The 16102-nt window shown below is 35.4% G+C and overlaps 1 protein-coding gene across 1 annotated transcript; it reads right to left on the bottom strand.

The window, feature by feature from the left end:
* Positions 1-13907: 13907 nt before the first annotated feature.
* LOC115228636 (choline transporter-like protein 4) lies at positions 13908-15804 on the bottom strand. Its single transcript, XM_036498984.1, has 5 exons — positions 15627-15804; positions 15207-15596; positions 14730-14891; positions 14470-14695; positions 13908-14117 (listed from the first exon to the last, which is right to left on the bottom strand). Exons 1-5 carry the CDS (start codon positions 15686-15688, stop codon positions 13908-13910), a joined length of 1050 nt encoding a protein of 349 aa, XP_036354877.1. The 5' UTR covers positions 15689-15804.
* Between the last annotated feature and the right edge of the window lie 298 nt (positions 15805-16102).

Raw genomic sequence — 16102 nt, forward strand, 5'->3', positions numbered from 1 at the left:
GACATGGATCTCGTACACAAAACATGGGCCTAAGAGATACCAAAAATTACGAAAACTGAAGCTAAATAACTATTAAAATTGGTATTCTTTACATATTAAATTATGTTTTATTAACAAAATCTTTATTGAAGCGATTTTTCCTTCGATTTCTTTGATGACAGAAGTTGTTAGAGGGCCAGTTACTCCAGATGTCTTCACAGCGATAGGAATAAAGTGGTACCGTTGTCCAAGATTTTCATATTTGGCAATTTTTCTTTGTTCTGTAGTATCTGCTGGAGAACCTGGTGAAACAGCTAAAGAGGCCATGTTTCTTTGGGAATGGTGTCAATACAGGTTAATTCCCGAGCCAATGATTTCCCGCAGGAGTAAAGAAAGGTGGCCAAATTCTCACATGAAATTTTAGGGGTTTGTGTTCGCATGCATTACGACAGGTCTTTTCCATGTTATATCCTACAGATATTAGTAAATTGAGTTTTTTAATGTTTGCTGTAAGATTATCTTTTATTAAATGATCTCAAATTTTACCCCATTATCTTACTGGAAAAAGCTTCCAAAGAAATAAAGAAACTGAAAACTGAACGCTATTCAGGATTATATAGCCCTGTAAACATACATGAAATTATTTTCTATTTTTATAATATGTCACCTCTCATAAATGGGATCAGGTCACACATTGTTGTTGTTGCATAAACCCAGTTATAGATCAGAGTATAAGAACAGCAAAAATGACCTTAGGGGAAGGAGCAGCAAGTTTTTTGAGGATAAGGAGAAAACCAGGATATCGGAAAAGATGATCGGTTGAGCGGTCGTCAAAACAGCAGAAGGCAGAAAGGAGAGATCGAGTTTTTCATTCTGTGAGCGTAGAAATTTAATGAGTAGTGATGACCCGATCTGAAACGTGCGAGGTAGATCTGACCGGAACGCTCCAGAAGCATTTCGTAGGGATCCCGGGTGTATTTAGCAAGGATCCGAGAGTATTATTTGGCAGGATTATTCTTCAGTGCACGGTAATTGTCTTTTAATATGTCGCGAGCGCTCAAGCGACCGAACGCAGCGAGCGACATAATATGTTTAGAGCAGTACAAGGATTTACGCAAAGCAAATAGGAATTCTATTCTCCTCATATTTTGATGTTCTTCAATCTGGAGAAGATTGGTTTCACAGTTCAGGTGGTCGATGGGTGTGATTTCAGACACCTGGATATAATGCGCATAGCCTTGTTTTGTACTGATTGGAGTCCCACAGTGAAGCTTGTAGATAAACAGGGAGCCCAGCTTGGACTTGCGTAAATTAGAACGGAGCTGATATATTGTTTGTAGACTCGTTTGCAAAAATCGATTTGCTATATGTACCTCTTGCAGGTATTTTGTCACAATTTGTGCTATCAGGGTTTTGTTTCCAAAAGCATTTTACTCATAACAAATGTACACCGCCGAACAATATCTTCAATTCCCTTATTTACCATATTGTAGTATATTTTTTAAAGTCTAAAAAGTCTGTTCCTGGGCATGTAAAATTTTGTATGCTCAGATTTATACCTCTACTTTGTCATTTGCAAAATATCGTAGTTTAAAATTTTTCCGTGTGTGGAAAATATTTGCTGTTAGTAAACCATTCCAAAAAAATGATATCTTTATTTGGAAGTACTTTTGTTTGCGAACAGTTATTTTCAAAATGAAAAACACGAAAAACAATTATAGAACAAGAATTACGCATAATCATCTTAATGGTGTTTTAATTTTAGCGTCCAAGACCTATGCACCTAATATCGACGAACTCTCGAACAATAAACGACAGTATATGAAAAATTAAACAGCAAATTCAATTAAAATAAAATTTACTCGTTGTTTGGTTAAATAAAGTTTTACTCAATTAATTAATATTAGCTTTAAATAAGTAAAAAAATTATCCGACCCGCAGACCAATAATTTTTTTTATAATCCGCCCCGTGAAGCCGGAAATTCTGTCGACCCCTGGTATAGATATTCAAATTCGAGAATTATTTCTAAGAGATAATTGATAAACAGATAACATTATGCACGTAGATTAATACTTTAATTAGCAAGCTTTTAAAAAAATATGTTGCCAAAATATCAGTCGATATGATTAGAACCAAAAGGTTTCTGTTAACTGCATTTTTAGTATATAAAACTAATTCTAATTAATAGTCGATTATTTCAGTTCTTTTATTACAAAAAATCAAGAATAATGAATATATTAATATTCAAAATCAACTCAAAGTTCAAAAAATAAGCGAAAAAACGTTGCAAACTTTTGAAAACAAGCGTAAACTGCTGAAAAAATGTATTCTTGTCGTCATTATATCAGGTAGATATTTTAAATAATAAAATTGTATAAAAGAACCAAAAAATGTAGAAAGAAGACAAGCAATAAGAGAATCCTGGGGAAATAAAAAGATAATGGAACGCTCAAACGCAAAAAGAATCTTTTTTATTGGTACAAATGAAAAACCAATTACTCTGTCTTTAAGAAAGGAATCAGATAAGTACAATGATCTGGTTTTTGGAGATTTTGTTGAATCCTACTTTAATTTGTCTATAAAAACGATGGAAGCATTAAAGTTCATTTTAGGCGTCATTTATTAGATGGGCAATACGTGACTTTCCAAATTTTGAATATTTTGTAAAAGTTGATGATGATATTATTTTTAATATTGAGGAATTAAGTTCAAAAATATCTCTCTTAGGTCCTGATTCTCATAAGAAAAATAGTCGATTTACAATGTGTCATTTGCTCTCAAACACTGTTCCTTTTAGAGAGAACTCAAAATGGTTTATATTATCACAAATCAAATTATAAGGGACATTTCATATGAAGAGTATCCTTTAAATTATTATCCTCCATTTTGTTCGGGAACATGTTATGTCTTGTCTAAAGATGCGGTAACTGCAATTGTAAATGTGTGTCAAAATGAAAAATTAATTCATCTTGAAGATGTGGCTGTGACTGGTTGAGGTTCGGTTAATAATATTTTTAGGAATTTGTGGTGAGAAGGCAGGAGTGATGAAACTACACGTTGAAGGATTCTCAATCCACCAACGATACGATTATTTATGTAATGCTAAACATTTAATTTCAAATCATTTGACTGTAACGCCATCGGAGATCAAAGAAATATATTTCAAATTAAAAAACAACTGTTGAATTGGTTTTAACATCCATATTCATTTGATAATCAAATTGGAAGTTGTTTATTTAATATCAATTAGATAGCCCTTAGCTATTAGAAAACAAACAGCTAATGTTTTTTTCGACTTAGAATGAAAAAGATTTATACAAATAAGTAAAGGTCGATTTAAATAATCTTTTTAAGTACAAAGTTTTTGTTTTGATACCGTACACGTTATTCCTCATTAAAGGAATTGAATATAGTTACATCTGCATTGCATTCATAATCGAGATATATTACAATTTACTTGTAGCGATATTCCTGTTGTACTTGTTTTATTCCTGGAGAACAGAGTTGTTGTGGATGTCAAATTATAACAAATATAACAACAATTTTATATTTGACACAATTTTTTTCGCTCTGGGAAACATTCTTACTTCTTTTTTACTCAGGATTCGCAATTTTTTTGCCTACTGATCATTTGGCCTATTTGTCTAACAAAACCGTACCCGAGGTGACTACCCAAGATTTTATTGGTATATTCAAGATTCAGGCAATCTTTGGTTTTCATTAGTTATTTTGCTTCCATTTCTGCCCTATCAGGATCTCAATTTTGGCCACCCTTTTTTATCTAAAGTTGCTGTTTATGGGATTTGGTACAATGTTAGTTTCAAGATCATAATTTAGATTGGTAACACTGAGGGACTTATCAGACCCATAAAAATTATAATATCTAATTCTGGACCCATGACAAGCATTTTGATCCGCGCAGTCGTCTGTTTTGTAATTTTTTGTGTGGAATTTCAATGATCTACAAAGTGAGGTTCCAATTTATGTAATGTAGTCAGGATTCTACTATGTGAGTATCCTTGACAATGCTTAAAGCAGTGGGTACTTATGGGTTGCCTCATTTACGTTCATGGTAATTTTATATGACATACATTTCAGATTATAAAAAAATTATGAAGGAAATAGAATTAATGATTGGTAAGAGCCCGGGATATGTTTGGATGGGTGTTTTCTTGTCATTACTTCTTTGGGAGCATTTGTAAAAAATGCATTCACTGCCTAGCTATTATTGATCTCCGGATACATCAACTATGCCCCGGGAGAAGACGCGACTACAAAGAGTTCTCAGATTTTCAATTTAGTTCTTTCGCTGTGGTGCATTCTTCCTATCCCAGTCTACCCTATCGGATACTCCGCGTATTGCAATGTATGTTTTCTGGTTATAGTGTCAGATAAATAAACGTAATATTCTTACTCCCTGTGAATCCTGGACTGAGACATGAGGAGAATGCTTTAGCTACTCTTTAAATCAATATTTTTTTTTATTAACAAATTAACAAATATGAACGTTATAATTTTTTTTATTCTAATATTACGGTTATTGCGTAAATAAAAAATGAAAATTAATTTATTAATAAAAACAAGAGAAAAATAATCATTGGCAGATAGCCAGAGTATTCAAATTGAATGTTTTGATTAATTTATAAATCATTAATTCTTGATTCATTTATTTTATTCCAACAATTAGTTATTATGTCTTTTGTTACTCAATTTCATGCTTCTCTTAAAAATATAATAAGTTGTCGCATATTTATCTTCAATAATGTCTCATAATAATTCGATATAAGATAATACGCTTTCTTGAATACGCTTCAGAAAAATTTTTATTTAAAGCACAAAAAAGTTTAAACTACACGCTATCTTAATAATAAAATGGTATGGTGTGTGTCTGTCTGTCTGTCTGTCTGTGTGTGCACACCAACTTCAAATTGGCAATACGATGTCCTCGACTTACATGATGAGGTCCTTAAAACCTTCCCCCCAAAAAAAATTAAAAAAAAATTTTCTGCATTTTGGTTAAAATGAACAACTACAATGTCCTCGACTTACATGATGAAGTCCTTAAAACCTTCCCCCCAAAAAAATTAAAAAAAAATTTTCTGCATTTTGGTTAAAATGAACAACTACAATGTCCTCGACTTACATGATGAAGTCCTTAAAACCTTCCCCCCAAAAAAATTAAAAAAAATTTTCTGCATTTTGGTTAAAATGAACAACTACAATGTCCTCGACTTACATGATGAAGTCCTTAAAACCTTCCCCCTAAAAAAAATTAAAAAAAAATTTTTGCATTTTGGTTAAAATGAACAACTACGATGTCCTCGACTTACATGACGAAGTCCTTAAAACCTTCCCCCCAAAAAAATTAAAAAAAAAGTTTTCTGCATTTTGGTTAAAATGAACAACTACGATGTCCTCGACTTACATGATGAGGTCCTTAAAACCTTCCCCCCAAAAAAAATTAAAAAAAATTTTCTGCATTTTGTTAAAATGAACAACTACAATGTCCTCGACTTACATGATGAAGTCCTTAAAACCTTCCCCCCCAAAAAAATTAAAAAAAAAGTTTTCTGCATTTTGTTAAAATGAACAACTACAATGTCCTCGACTTACATGATGAAGTCCTTAAAACCTTCCCCCCAAAAAAATTAAAAAAAAATTTTCTGCATTTTGGTTAAAATGAACAACTACGATGTCCTCGACTTACATGATGAAGTCCTTAAAACCTTCCCCCCCAAAAAAATTAAAAAAAAAGTTTTCTGCATTTTGGTTAAAATGAACAACTACAATGTCCTCGACTTACATGATGAAGTCCTTAAAACCTTCCCCCCAAAAAAAATTAAAAAAAAATTTTCTGCATTTTGGTTAAAATGAACAACTACAATGTCCTCGACTTATATGATGAAGTCCTTAAAACCTTCCCCCCCAAAAAAATTAAAAAAAAAGTTTTCTGCATTTTGGTTAAAATGAACAACTACGATGTCCTCGAATTACATGATGAGGTCCTTAAAACCTTCGAGGCAAAAATCTCACGTATTAAGAATATCCTTGATGAAAACGACAGCGAGAATATTAACAATGATGAACTCCCAATTATTCGCGATAAAGAAATTCAATTCATCCTATGATTTTCTCTTTAAAATTAAATGCATATACATGTATCATTATCGACCATGAATCAAAATTAAAGCTATTACCATATTTGACTTTGACAGAATGTGCAATTACAGATTGCACGACTTTGAATAGAGTGTGCAATTAACAGATTTTGAAAAACACTTTGATAGTTAAAACCACATTAGCACAATCATTAACACAATTTACCACCAATTGACAGCGCAATCAGAAGAATTTGCGTAAAAATATTAACTATTTAGTTAAGTTTTTCGTAAAGATAGAATTTATTTTCGGTATGCCTCTTTTCCTAAACTTTTTTATTATTCAAAAATAATTTTTTAAATAGATAACCGAAGGAGGAAAAACGAAGCTGAAGAAAAAACGGTCAGCTTCAGGTAATTAATTAAATCTTTTTTGTGTGTCGCTTTCTGCTGCTACTCTACCTGCCGCATCTCCGGCTGCCCCATTTCCGCCAGTGGTTTGTCTAATTAAGGTCACTAAGCTAAATCTCCGGACTATAAAGGCTCTTAAGCATTATCTTAATTGGCTGTTAAAAAATTAGACTGGTTGTTGCCGTGGCGGCAGAGATTTTTTTTGTTTATACTATTTTACAAATTTTTAAAGTTTTTTTTTTGTTTTTTTATTTTTTGTTTTTAAATTATTTATTTTTATTTGTTTTTCTTTATTTTTTTGTTATTTTCTAAAAATTTAACCGGATTGAATTTTTAAACTCCTTAGATCCCTCTGGAATGCCGAATCATCTTTTAAAGTTAAAGATAGGCGTTCCAGTGGTTTTATTACGAAATCTTGCGCCACCTAAATTATGCAACGGAACGAGGTTAGTTCTCAAAAATTGATGGCTAACGTAATAGAGGCGACGATATTAACAGGTAAGTATAGAGGTGAGGATGTTTATATTCCACGAATTCCGATAATTTCTGATGAATTACCATTTAGATTTAAAAGGCTGCAATTTCCTTTGAGGATGAGTTTTGCAATGACAATAAACAAGGCCCAGGGACAGTCATTAAAGGTAGTTGGGTTATTTTTAGAGAGTGAGTGCTTTTCACATGGACAGCTGTATGTGGGATGCTCGAGGGTAGGCAGAAGAGAAAATTTATTCATATATGCCAAGGAAGGACGGACGACAAACATCGTTTATCAACAGGCGATAGAATAGGGTTACATTAAACCAGGTAGTTTTATACATCTACATAAACTTATAGTTGTTTGATGAAACAGGCCCTCCGCAGGAGCTAGGTCGCGGTGAGCGAAGCGAGCTGCCGAGCTAGTAATTTATAATAAAATAATAAATAAAAATTTTATTTAAAATAATTTGAAAAATGCCCCAATAAGCGGGGTCGATAATCTTTCAATTTAGTATTCTATTTGTAGAAAATTGAATAAACTGCTATAAAATGGACCTTAGAAATAAAACTGCCCCAAATACAAAAGCTGCTCCAAGGCCAGGGTTTTATTGGGGCGGGGTCGGACTGTATTACACATTGCTGCATGGTTTTAGTAAAGCTTTTTTTTCATGAAATAAACAAATTAAGAATTATTTTATTTCTGATTGCGATCCGACTTCTTTTGAAGTTTGATAAGAAAGAAAGATACAAATTGAAAAAAATTTTGAATCTGGTCCGATTAAAGACGGAAAAATTTATATCCTGCAGGAAGATGCTGAACGTCGTTTTTGGCGGTGGAGGAATAGGAGCTAAACCTCAAACACATTGAGGTTACCTATTTTTAAACATGGTCAGTCAGAACATAATATGTCGCGAGCGCTGCGAGCGACCGAGCGATCACTCAATTTCTAGATGCGATCAATCAACAAATTCATAAATTGACAAATACCCGTGGAATAGGAATAGGAATAGGAAGTTTTATTGGAAACAGAGAAGGGTTAAAGGTTAGGGGGGAGTTTGTATAATGAAACAATAGGACTACCCTATCGACTTCTTCCCAGAAAAAAAAAGAGACCCCCTCAAGTAAATTTTTTTTTTTTTTTTTTTTTTTCTTTTCTACCTCTGCAGGTACGTCCCAGTGACAATTGAGTTGGATTTATAACCACTTATAGCTTTTTCGACAGTTTCACCGACCATGGAGGATTTACTTTCAAGCCACAGGGGGATTGGATCTTCAACTTTTTGGTGGTAAGCAAGCTTCAAAGCGAGCCTGCGAGACTTTTCAAATTTAGTTAAGATGGTGTCCTTCTTTTTAGAGAAGTACCATCCCTCTTTTCCGTATAGTAGTCCCGGTAGGATCACCGTATTGAAAACGTAGAGGAAAGTATCAGGCTCCAAATTTAACTTCCTCAGGCAGAACAGAGCATTAGTTGCTTTCCTTTTACTTAATTTTGCGTTTTCGAGATAGTTTCCCTTTTCATCGATGAACAAGCCAAGATATTTAATTGAGTTTTGTCGAGGTATGTTCTTGATCAGGCACGGTAAATTTATTAAATTTCTGCTTTCTGTGATTCTCAGTAATGCGGACTTCTCACGCGCAATAATGAACATATTTTCATCGCACCATTGCTCCACTGTATTCATATATGATATAATCCTTTGTTCGGATAAGGCAGGTTTCGATGAAATGTCAAGGATTACAACATCATCGGCGTATATCAAAATTTCCGTCCGTGTGTTGACAGGAGACGGCAGATTGCTCATCACAATGTTGAATAATAGAGGACTGAGGACTGATCCTTGAGGGACGCCTCTTTTAAGTTTCAGTTCATCCGAGTCATAGTTCAGAAAGCTTATCACAGAGCGCCTGTCGCGGAGGAAGTCTTTTAGCCATAGGAATAGTCCTTTGTCTATGTGACACTTCGCCAGATGTCTAAGGAGACCGAGGTGCCAAACCATATCAAAGGCTTTTGAGATGTCTAGAGACACAATTGTCAGACACTCTTTGAAATCCAGAGCCTTTACAATCGACGAATTGAGTGTATAAAGACAGTCAGCACAGGAACGACCCCTCCGAAAGCCCCACTGCACGTCTTTGAGATAACCATTTCTCTCGACGTGTTCAGAGAGTCGTTCAAACATTACCCTTTCCATTATTCGACTGATGGTAGGAATTAGGCTTATAGGCCTATAACTTGTCGCCAAGTAACCAGGTTTTCCAGGCTTCCGTATCATCCTTACCTCCGTCAGTTTCCATGAAGAAGGGACGTATCCCAAGCTCACACTGCGGGAGAAGAGACATCCCAAATATTCGTAAAGTTGCTTGGGAGCTTCTTTGAACATGCGCATGGTTATCTTGTCCTTTCCCGGAGCGTTATTTTTGGAGTATCTAACTGCATTTTCCACGTCTTTGCACGTTATAGATTCCGAGCACATTGGTAATGAGCTAAGATTGTCTTCCAACTCTTTTTCCATATCAAACAAAGCTGAATCAGATAGATTTGTATCCGGATTGACTTCTTGTATTCTTTTGAGACTATCAGCAAATATGTTCGGGATTTCTTCATGAGATGCAGGGGATCCATCTTGTTTTAGCAGTTTAGGTATAGTTTTCTCAGACGTCGAGGTTAATTTCGAGTAGACCTTCCAAAAATTTGGACTTCCTTTATGTAGCTTTTTGCACTCAGTATTCCATTTTTTATCCTTCGCCACCTTCGCCGATTTTCTTATTTCTTCCGTAATGGTGAAGATTTCACTTTCCAAAACGGACCGGTCACGAAAATCTGCGCAGCGCCGGAGTTTGTTCCTTAGACATTGTTTTTTCCTTAGTAGGATTTCAACATTCATGTTTGGCATGTGAGTTTTCCTATTGTTTGAGACGATTTTTGTAGAATATGTTTCCAGATAAGACTTTATGTATCCAATAAGGGAATTGCTAGACTTCTCGAGGTCCTCAGATGAAGAATTTTCGTCAAGTTTAGGAGCGAAATTGCTCAGATAAAGTGTAAAACATTTTCGGTAGTGTTCCCAGTTTATAGTCGAGAGGTTATATCGTATAAAAGTTGGTTTACCCTTTAAAGGTCCAAGGTTGAGTTTGTATAAAATTGGTAGATGGTCACTTCCAATATCATTTAAGGTGTACGGTTGTTCCATAAATTGAAGAGTAGACATAGAGACCAATGCTACGCCCAAATAGTCCCACCCTCCTGGTGAGTAATGATTTGGGGTTTTTGATGTGATGACCGAGAAACTGAGAGATTCTGAAAGCTTCTTAAGAATGATGCCATCCCTGTTGGTTCTCAGACAGCCAAAAGATGTGCATTTGGCATTTAGATCCCCGAGGAGTATTGACAAATGATTGTTTTATCGGCAAAAAAGTCCTTGATAAGCGATGAATAATTGGAAAGGGATTTTGAGTACATCCCTCCGATTGTTACCCACCCTTTTTCCAGAAGGACGTCGATTGTGAGGAATTCACACAATTCCTCGGACACAATTTTTAGATTTTTCACCCTTAGAGTTGATTTGTAGTAGATAGAAGTGCCTGTTCCAGCGATCGAGCCCGGCTTCCACTTAATATCAAGGGAACGATAGCCATCCAAGTAGTAATCATCATGTTTTTTGATTTTTGTTTCGTTTACGATCAAAAGGTCCACGGGGTTATGGGATAACATATCCTCAATCTCTGAACGCCTTCTCTTTAGAGAACGTGCGTTCACAGCGATAATAGACAGAAAGGGGCTCACGCCTGATCAATCCTTTCCCTTCCAAGAGAAAGGGACAACAGATTGTTGATATCGAGGCCTTTTTCATCGCATATAGCGATTATTTTGCGAATCATAGAGGTAAGCTCAACGTCGATAGTTGGTGCTTTCCTCTTAAAGCGGGTTGGAGGCTCTGTGTGTTGTGTATTGGGAGGCAAAGTTGCGTCTTCACTAACATCTGTTTGCGTTGAGGAGTCAAAACAGCGGGAAATTGTGGGTTTTCGCCATACAGATTCAACGGCCTCCGCTTTTGACCATACAGTTTTTGAGTGTTCTGCTTTGGCCAGTCTGTCCCTGGCACTGAGCTGCTTTTTTAGTTGTTCAGTGGCTGCCTTAGCTGAAGAGCAGCCACCGTAGCAAGCCAAATGCCCACTCAGACCGCAGTTTATACATTTTTCTCAGTTTTTCCTTTAATCGGGCACATTTTCATATTATGATCACCACCACAGAAAAGACATCTTTCCACTTCTTTGCAGAAGTTAGCAATGTGACCAAATTGTTGGCAGCGAAAGCATCTTGTTGCTGGGTTTTTAAACCATTCGCATCGTATTTTTTGAAATCCCACTTCGATTCCCATCCTTACAAGCGAAGTGGCTTCTGCCCTCGAATTCAGACTCAACTTTCCAACAGGTATACTCCGTCCATTTTTGTAGAACCGTTGGAAAGTAAAACCGGGGTTGAGAATTTCTTTGAGGTAAAGATCCAGGTCTTCCTCGGAGACCCAAGATGGTATTCCCTTCAAGACTACGGTCGATGGTTGCAGACTGCACGCAGAAATATAATGGCCGTCCTGGCCAAATGGTTTGTTATACTCGAAGTCATTCACAAACGAGTCCCTATCACTAGAATTTGAGAATTCGAGGGTAAAGTCCCCAGACTTCCTGGCAGTAATTCGGGCCTTCTGTGCAGTCTCGGATTTGGTTAGAATATTAAAGGACTTTATTCGTCCAATCGCATAATTTTTTATCTGCAGCGAGAGGACAAGAGACTCAGTACAGTTTGGATTGTTCAAAGAGACTTGAGAGGAGTGTGACCCCTCCTCATCTTTGATACGGATTTCATCTTTGCGTTCAAGCTCTTGAGACACCCGAATTGGGCACCAAATGCCCCAAAAACAGGGGTTTAATAAAAACAGAGATTTTTAAACATCAAAAATCAATTTTAGAAAAATAATCAGTTAATTTATCCCCAGTTTTCCTTTTACTTCTTACATTTTTCATAAAATTAAGTGAAAAATTTTCTTCTCTAACTGATCAAGAGAATCTTGCGTTTCTCTTAGAATTGTTTCTATGTTATCGTTTTCTATACCTTCGTTATAAATATTATCGACGAATTCGTCATTTTCCCCATTCAATGTTTCGTTTACGGCATTATTGATTAATTCTTCTGTAATGATATCTTCAATTCTTACGGAATCACGAATCTTTTCAATTTGATTCCAACAATTAATTTGAATCTCAGTTCAAGCTTTGAAAGAATCAAATCCAATCTTTGAAGCGTATATAAGGCGATTTTCTTTATGAAAGGATCTGATATTGGAACTTTATCTTCCCGTAGTTTCTGAAATATTTCAAAAACTTGATCATCAAATTTCGATTTCTCACAATAAGGCATAGGATCTTCATCCATGTTTACAGTTCCTTGTTCAAGAAAAGGCACAATTGTTTTTTTATTCGTGAAATCATGCCTTTACTAGTTTTGTATTTTTGAATTATCTGTCTTTCAGATAATTTGTTCTTCAATATCAATATAGCAATCTTTAATTTTGTTTCGTAGTTTATTGTCGCGCTCCATGCAGGTTACACTCATTTTAAGCGTTACACTTTGGCCTTGACTTTTTTTGGATATTGACATCTAAAATCAATTAAAGTTTCCAAAGCAAAGTTTCCACGAGAAAGATTTCAAATGGACTTGGTGGATTTAAGTCGATGGTCCCAAGCCAATGATGGCTTTAAATATATATTTAATATCATTGACGTATATTCCAAATTTTGTTTTGCAAAAGCTATCGTCACAAAAGAAGCAACTGCTATTTGTTCAGCTTTAAGAACTATCTTTTATTGTTTTGGACCTCCTCAGATTTTACAATCTGACAATGGGAAAGAGTTCAAAAATGAACTAGTAAATTCTTTATGCACAAAATTTAACATTTTAAAAAAGTTTTGTCGTCCAAGGCATCCTCAGTCGCAGGGCCAAGTAGAACGTTGTAACTAAACGTTAACTCGTTGGTTACAAAAAAGAAAAATTGTGAATGCGAAAAAGATGTGTTGATATCACAAATTAAAATAATCCCGAGTTAACAATTCTTTTTGTTTTGTAAATATCTTATCATGTTGCGTTAACTTTTTTTAATAAAAATTACAAAATAAGGCAACTCCCTGATTTGTAAGGTTAAATAAACTACAAAATGAGGTTAAACTTCTGATATGTTAATAGAGCTTGAGCTTAATAGATATAATTACGGATAAGATATTAAGGTTAGGAAATGGTTAGGAATAGGGTGATTTGGATTAGAAAATGGTTAGGGTTAAGGTTAGGGTGTGGTTGGGTTAGAATCAAGTTTTTTTTGGAATAGAGTAAAAGTATAAGTTTTTAAAAATAATTTCTATTTTTATAATATTATTTTTTCTTTTTATAATTTATATAAAATAATAAATTATATTTTCATTTTTGAACAATTACTATGTGGTGTTTAAAATTGAGATTTCAATTTTTATGAAGTCTGTCACCTGTCAACGTCAACTGTCATGTCTCAGGGTCAAAGTGTAACGCTTAAAATTGGTGTAACCCGCATCGAGCGCCACATTTATAATCATTGATAACAAAAAAATGTAAATAAACGTGTAAATTTAAATTATGTATTTATTAATAAAATATAATTTTATTTACTTTTTTTTTTTTATTTACTTATAATTTCATTCCCCACAATTTTATAGTGCCTCAAAATTTCCGTATTTTTATCGATTTTTCATTTTACTCTGCCAAAATGTCGGCCAAAAAAGTGCCCCACCCCTGGGGTTTGCCCCAATTCGTGGTCGGACTGTATTTTTAGTATTTGGCTATTCTTGGTAATAAATAAACTTAAACACGATTTTTGTGAAAGTCTTAGGTAATGTTAGAAATTGGAATGTTAGATGATTAAAGAGTTGGCTTGTTCTTTTTTCCAAGTATTTTCATCAAATTTTTGCTCATGTAATAAGGCTTATCGGCAGTGCCGTCATTTTTATCTAAGTCGTGCACTAGAAATAAGAAAATGAAGAAACAGTAGCAGAGAAATAGAGTGGCCACTCCTGTGCTGAATATTTCGAATATTCCTCGACTTGTAATGAAGGAAATGAGCCCCACAACCTGGAATCAACAGATTATATGTACCACGACGGGGACAACTCTGTAGCTCAAATTTCGATCCCCAAGTCCGATAGAGGCCTGGGCGGTTAATATTTCGGGAAATGTTGGAATGAACCACACATATGCAAGCAGAACTAAACATTAAATGACAGAATGACCCGTCAAAGCCACGCTAGAAAGTACAAAAAGAAGGATGATTATTTTAGCAAAAAAATCTGCAATCAATTTCCTAAAAGTAAAATAGAATAGAGACCCCATGATGTTCTTTATGATTAGTGAGAACGCGTCTTTTGCTGAGAAACAAAAATTTTTTCCGTAGATCATCATCTTAGATATGTAGTGTAAGAAATACCTGAATATATGCGTTCTGAGTGAGGAATTTGAGGAATTTTTCAAGACACCAAAAACAGCATTTCATGATTCTACAAATCAAATCAAACAACAACATTAGAAGAATTTGGACAAGTTTGTTATTGAACTTTTTCAATTTGTAGGAAATATATTCAAGGATTGCACGAATAAACTTGACAATGGCGATAATGAGAGAACCAAATGCTACCGACCCCAAGTGATATCTCCTCAACAGGTGACTAATACCTTGTGACCACTCCCAATGATTTGATGACGGGAGACACAGGGATGTCTTTTGGTTTGTTGAGAGCCCAGTAATATCCAGAGAATGAGCCAGCAATCACACATATATTTATTCCGTCAATAAATTGAACAAGCCAGAACCACATGAACAGATCATAAGCAAGAAGGTATGGTCGATATCTATAAATGAATTAATAATATTAACGTGGTATCCCCGTACTTGACAAATCGACAAGCAGACCCTGCGATCCCCGCCGCCTGAGCATCACAACTGACTGAATTGACAGCGGAGATAATATTATTTGTAACAGTTGTTTGTGTCACGTTCGCGTATGTCTTGGAGCCCATTGTTTGGAGATATCTGCAATGATGAGACCCAACAACCCTGCAATAGCCGCACAGAATACTGTCGCCATAACAAGTAGCCCTACAGGAATGAGAGACCAGAAGAGAAGTCCCCAGACGTATCCCATAGCTCTAGACATGCCTTATTTGAACAACTTTGATGTTTCTTTTAGCAGCTGAATGGCTACTCGAATATTCTTCCAACATCCCAAAATAACCAAAACCAACACTCCTAAAAGAATCCCAAATATGCAGCCTTCATCATAACACCAGCTCATACCAATTGTCAAATTTAGGTTGTAGTAGTCTCCATACGACTTGATGTTGGTCGTGAGACCACCTGGCCACGCTTCTGCTCCACTGTCTTTGAGCTGGTAATATCTTGTTATGAAGAAATATGTCCCTGGCAATACTAAAAACAATCTACCGAATGACAGAGCGACTGTCATTGCTAGTAGTGCCACACAGATTATAATCCCCGCAAAACATCGCAGAAGCATCACGAAAATGAGGGCAATCACAACCGAAATAAGAGTGAATCTACAAAAATAGGTAAATAAATGGGAATACACGAGCAAGTCGTATTTGGTTGCCATAATATCTCCCATTGCTCCTATAAAAAATGTCTGCATTTTAGCGTAGACTCCCTGAGTACTGCACTTGATAGTCTCAAATGTACTTGGCCAAGTTCTGAATTCCACTTATTGTCATTGTCGAAGAATTGCTCAGTGATACATTTGAATTTACGTTTCCAGTGAATGAAGAAAGGAGCAGTGAGGGAAGACATCGTTCATACACTAAGGCATCCACGTCATTCCAACAAACCGCTAGTCGACTCCAACGTAAAAGAGGGACATTTTGGGAGAGCAGTTGAGTACTGCAATGTACTAAATCACTTCAAACCGTGTCGGAATTAGTAGCATTTACACAGTAGCCATTTGAGATATATGATAGGTAATTTTGAGGCAAGATCACAGAGTTTGTCGTTGGACAGCTCGCCACGCAAACCTGCTCTGTTGGACATCCATTTGTCAAAATCAAAGGCC

Source organism: Octopus sinensis, unplaced genomic scaffold (genome assembly GCF_006345805.1).
Source record: "Octopus sinensis unplaced genomic scaffold, ASM634580v1 Contig10850, whole genome shotgun sequence".
Lineage (NCBI taxonomy): Eukaryota > Metazoa > Mollusca > Cephalopoda > Octopoda > Octopodidae > Octopus > Octopus sinensis.

Coding starts and splice junctions, on each gene's coding strand:
- LOC115228636 (XM_036498984.1), bottom strand. CDS start 15,688: ATGCAGACATTTTTTATAGGAGCAATGGGAGATATTATGGCAACCAAA. Junction 15,597..15,626: donor ACCAAATACGACTTGCTCGT/GTATTCCCATTT, acceptor CTATTTTTGTAG/ATTCACTCTTATTTCGGTTG. Junction 14,696..14,729: donor TCTCCCGTCATCAAATCATT/GGGAGTGGTCAC, acceptor TCACCTGTTGAG/GAGATATCACTTGGGGTCGG.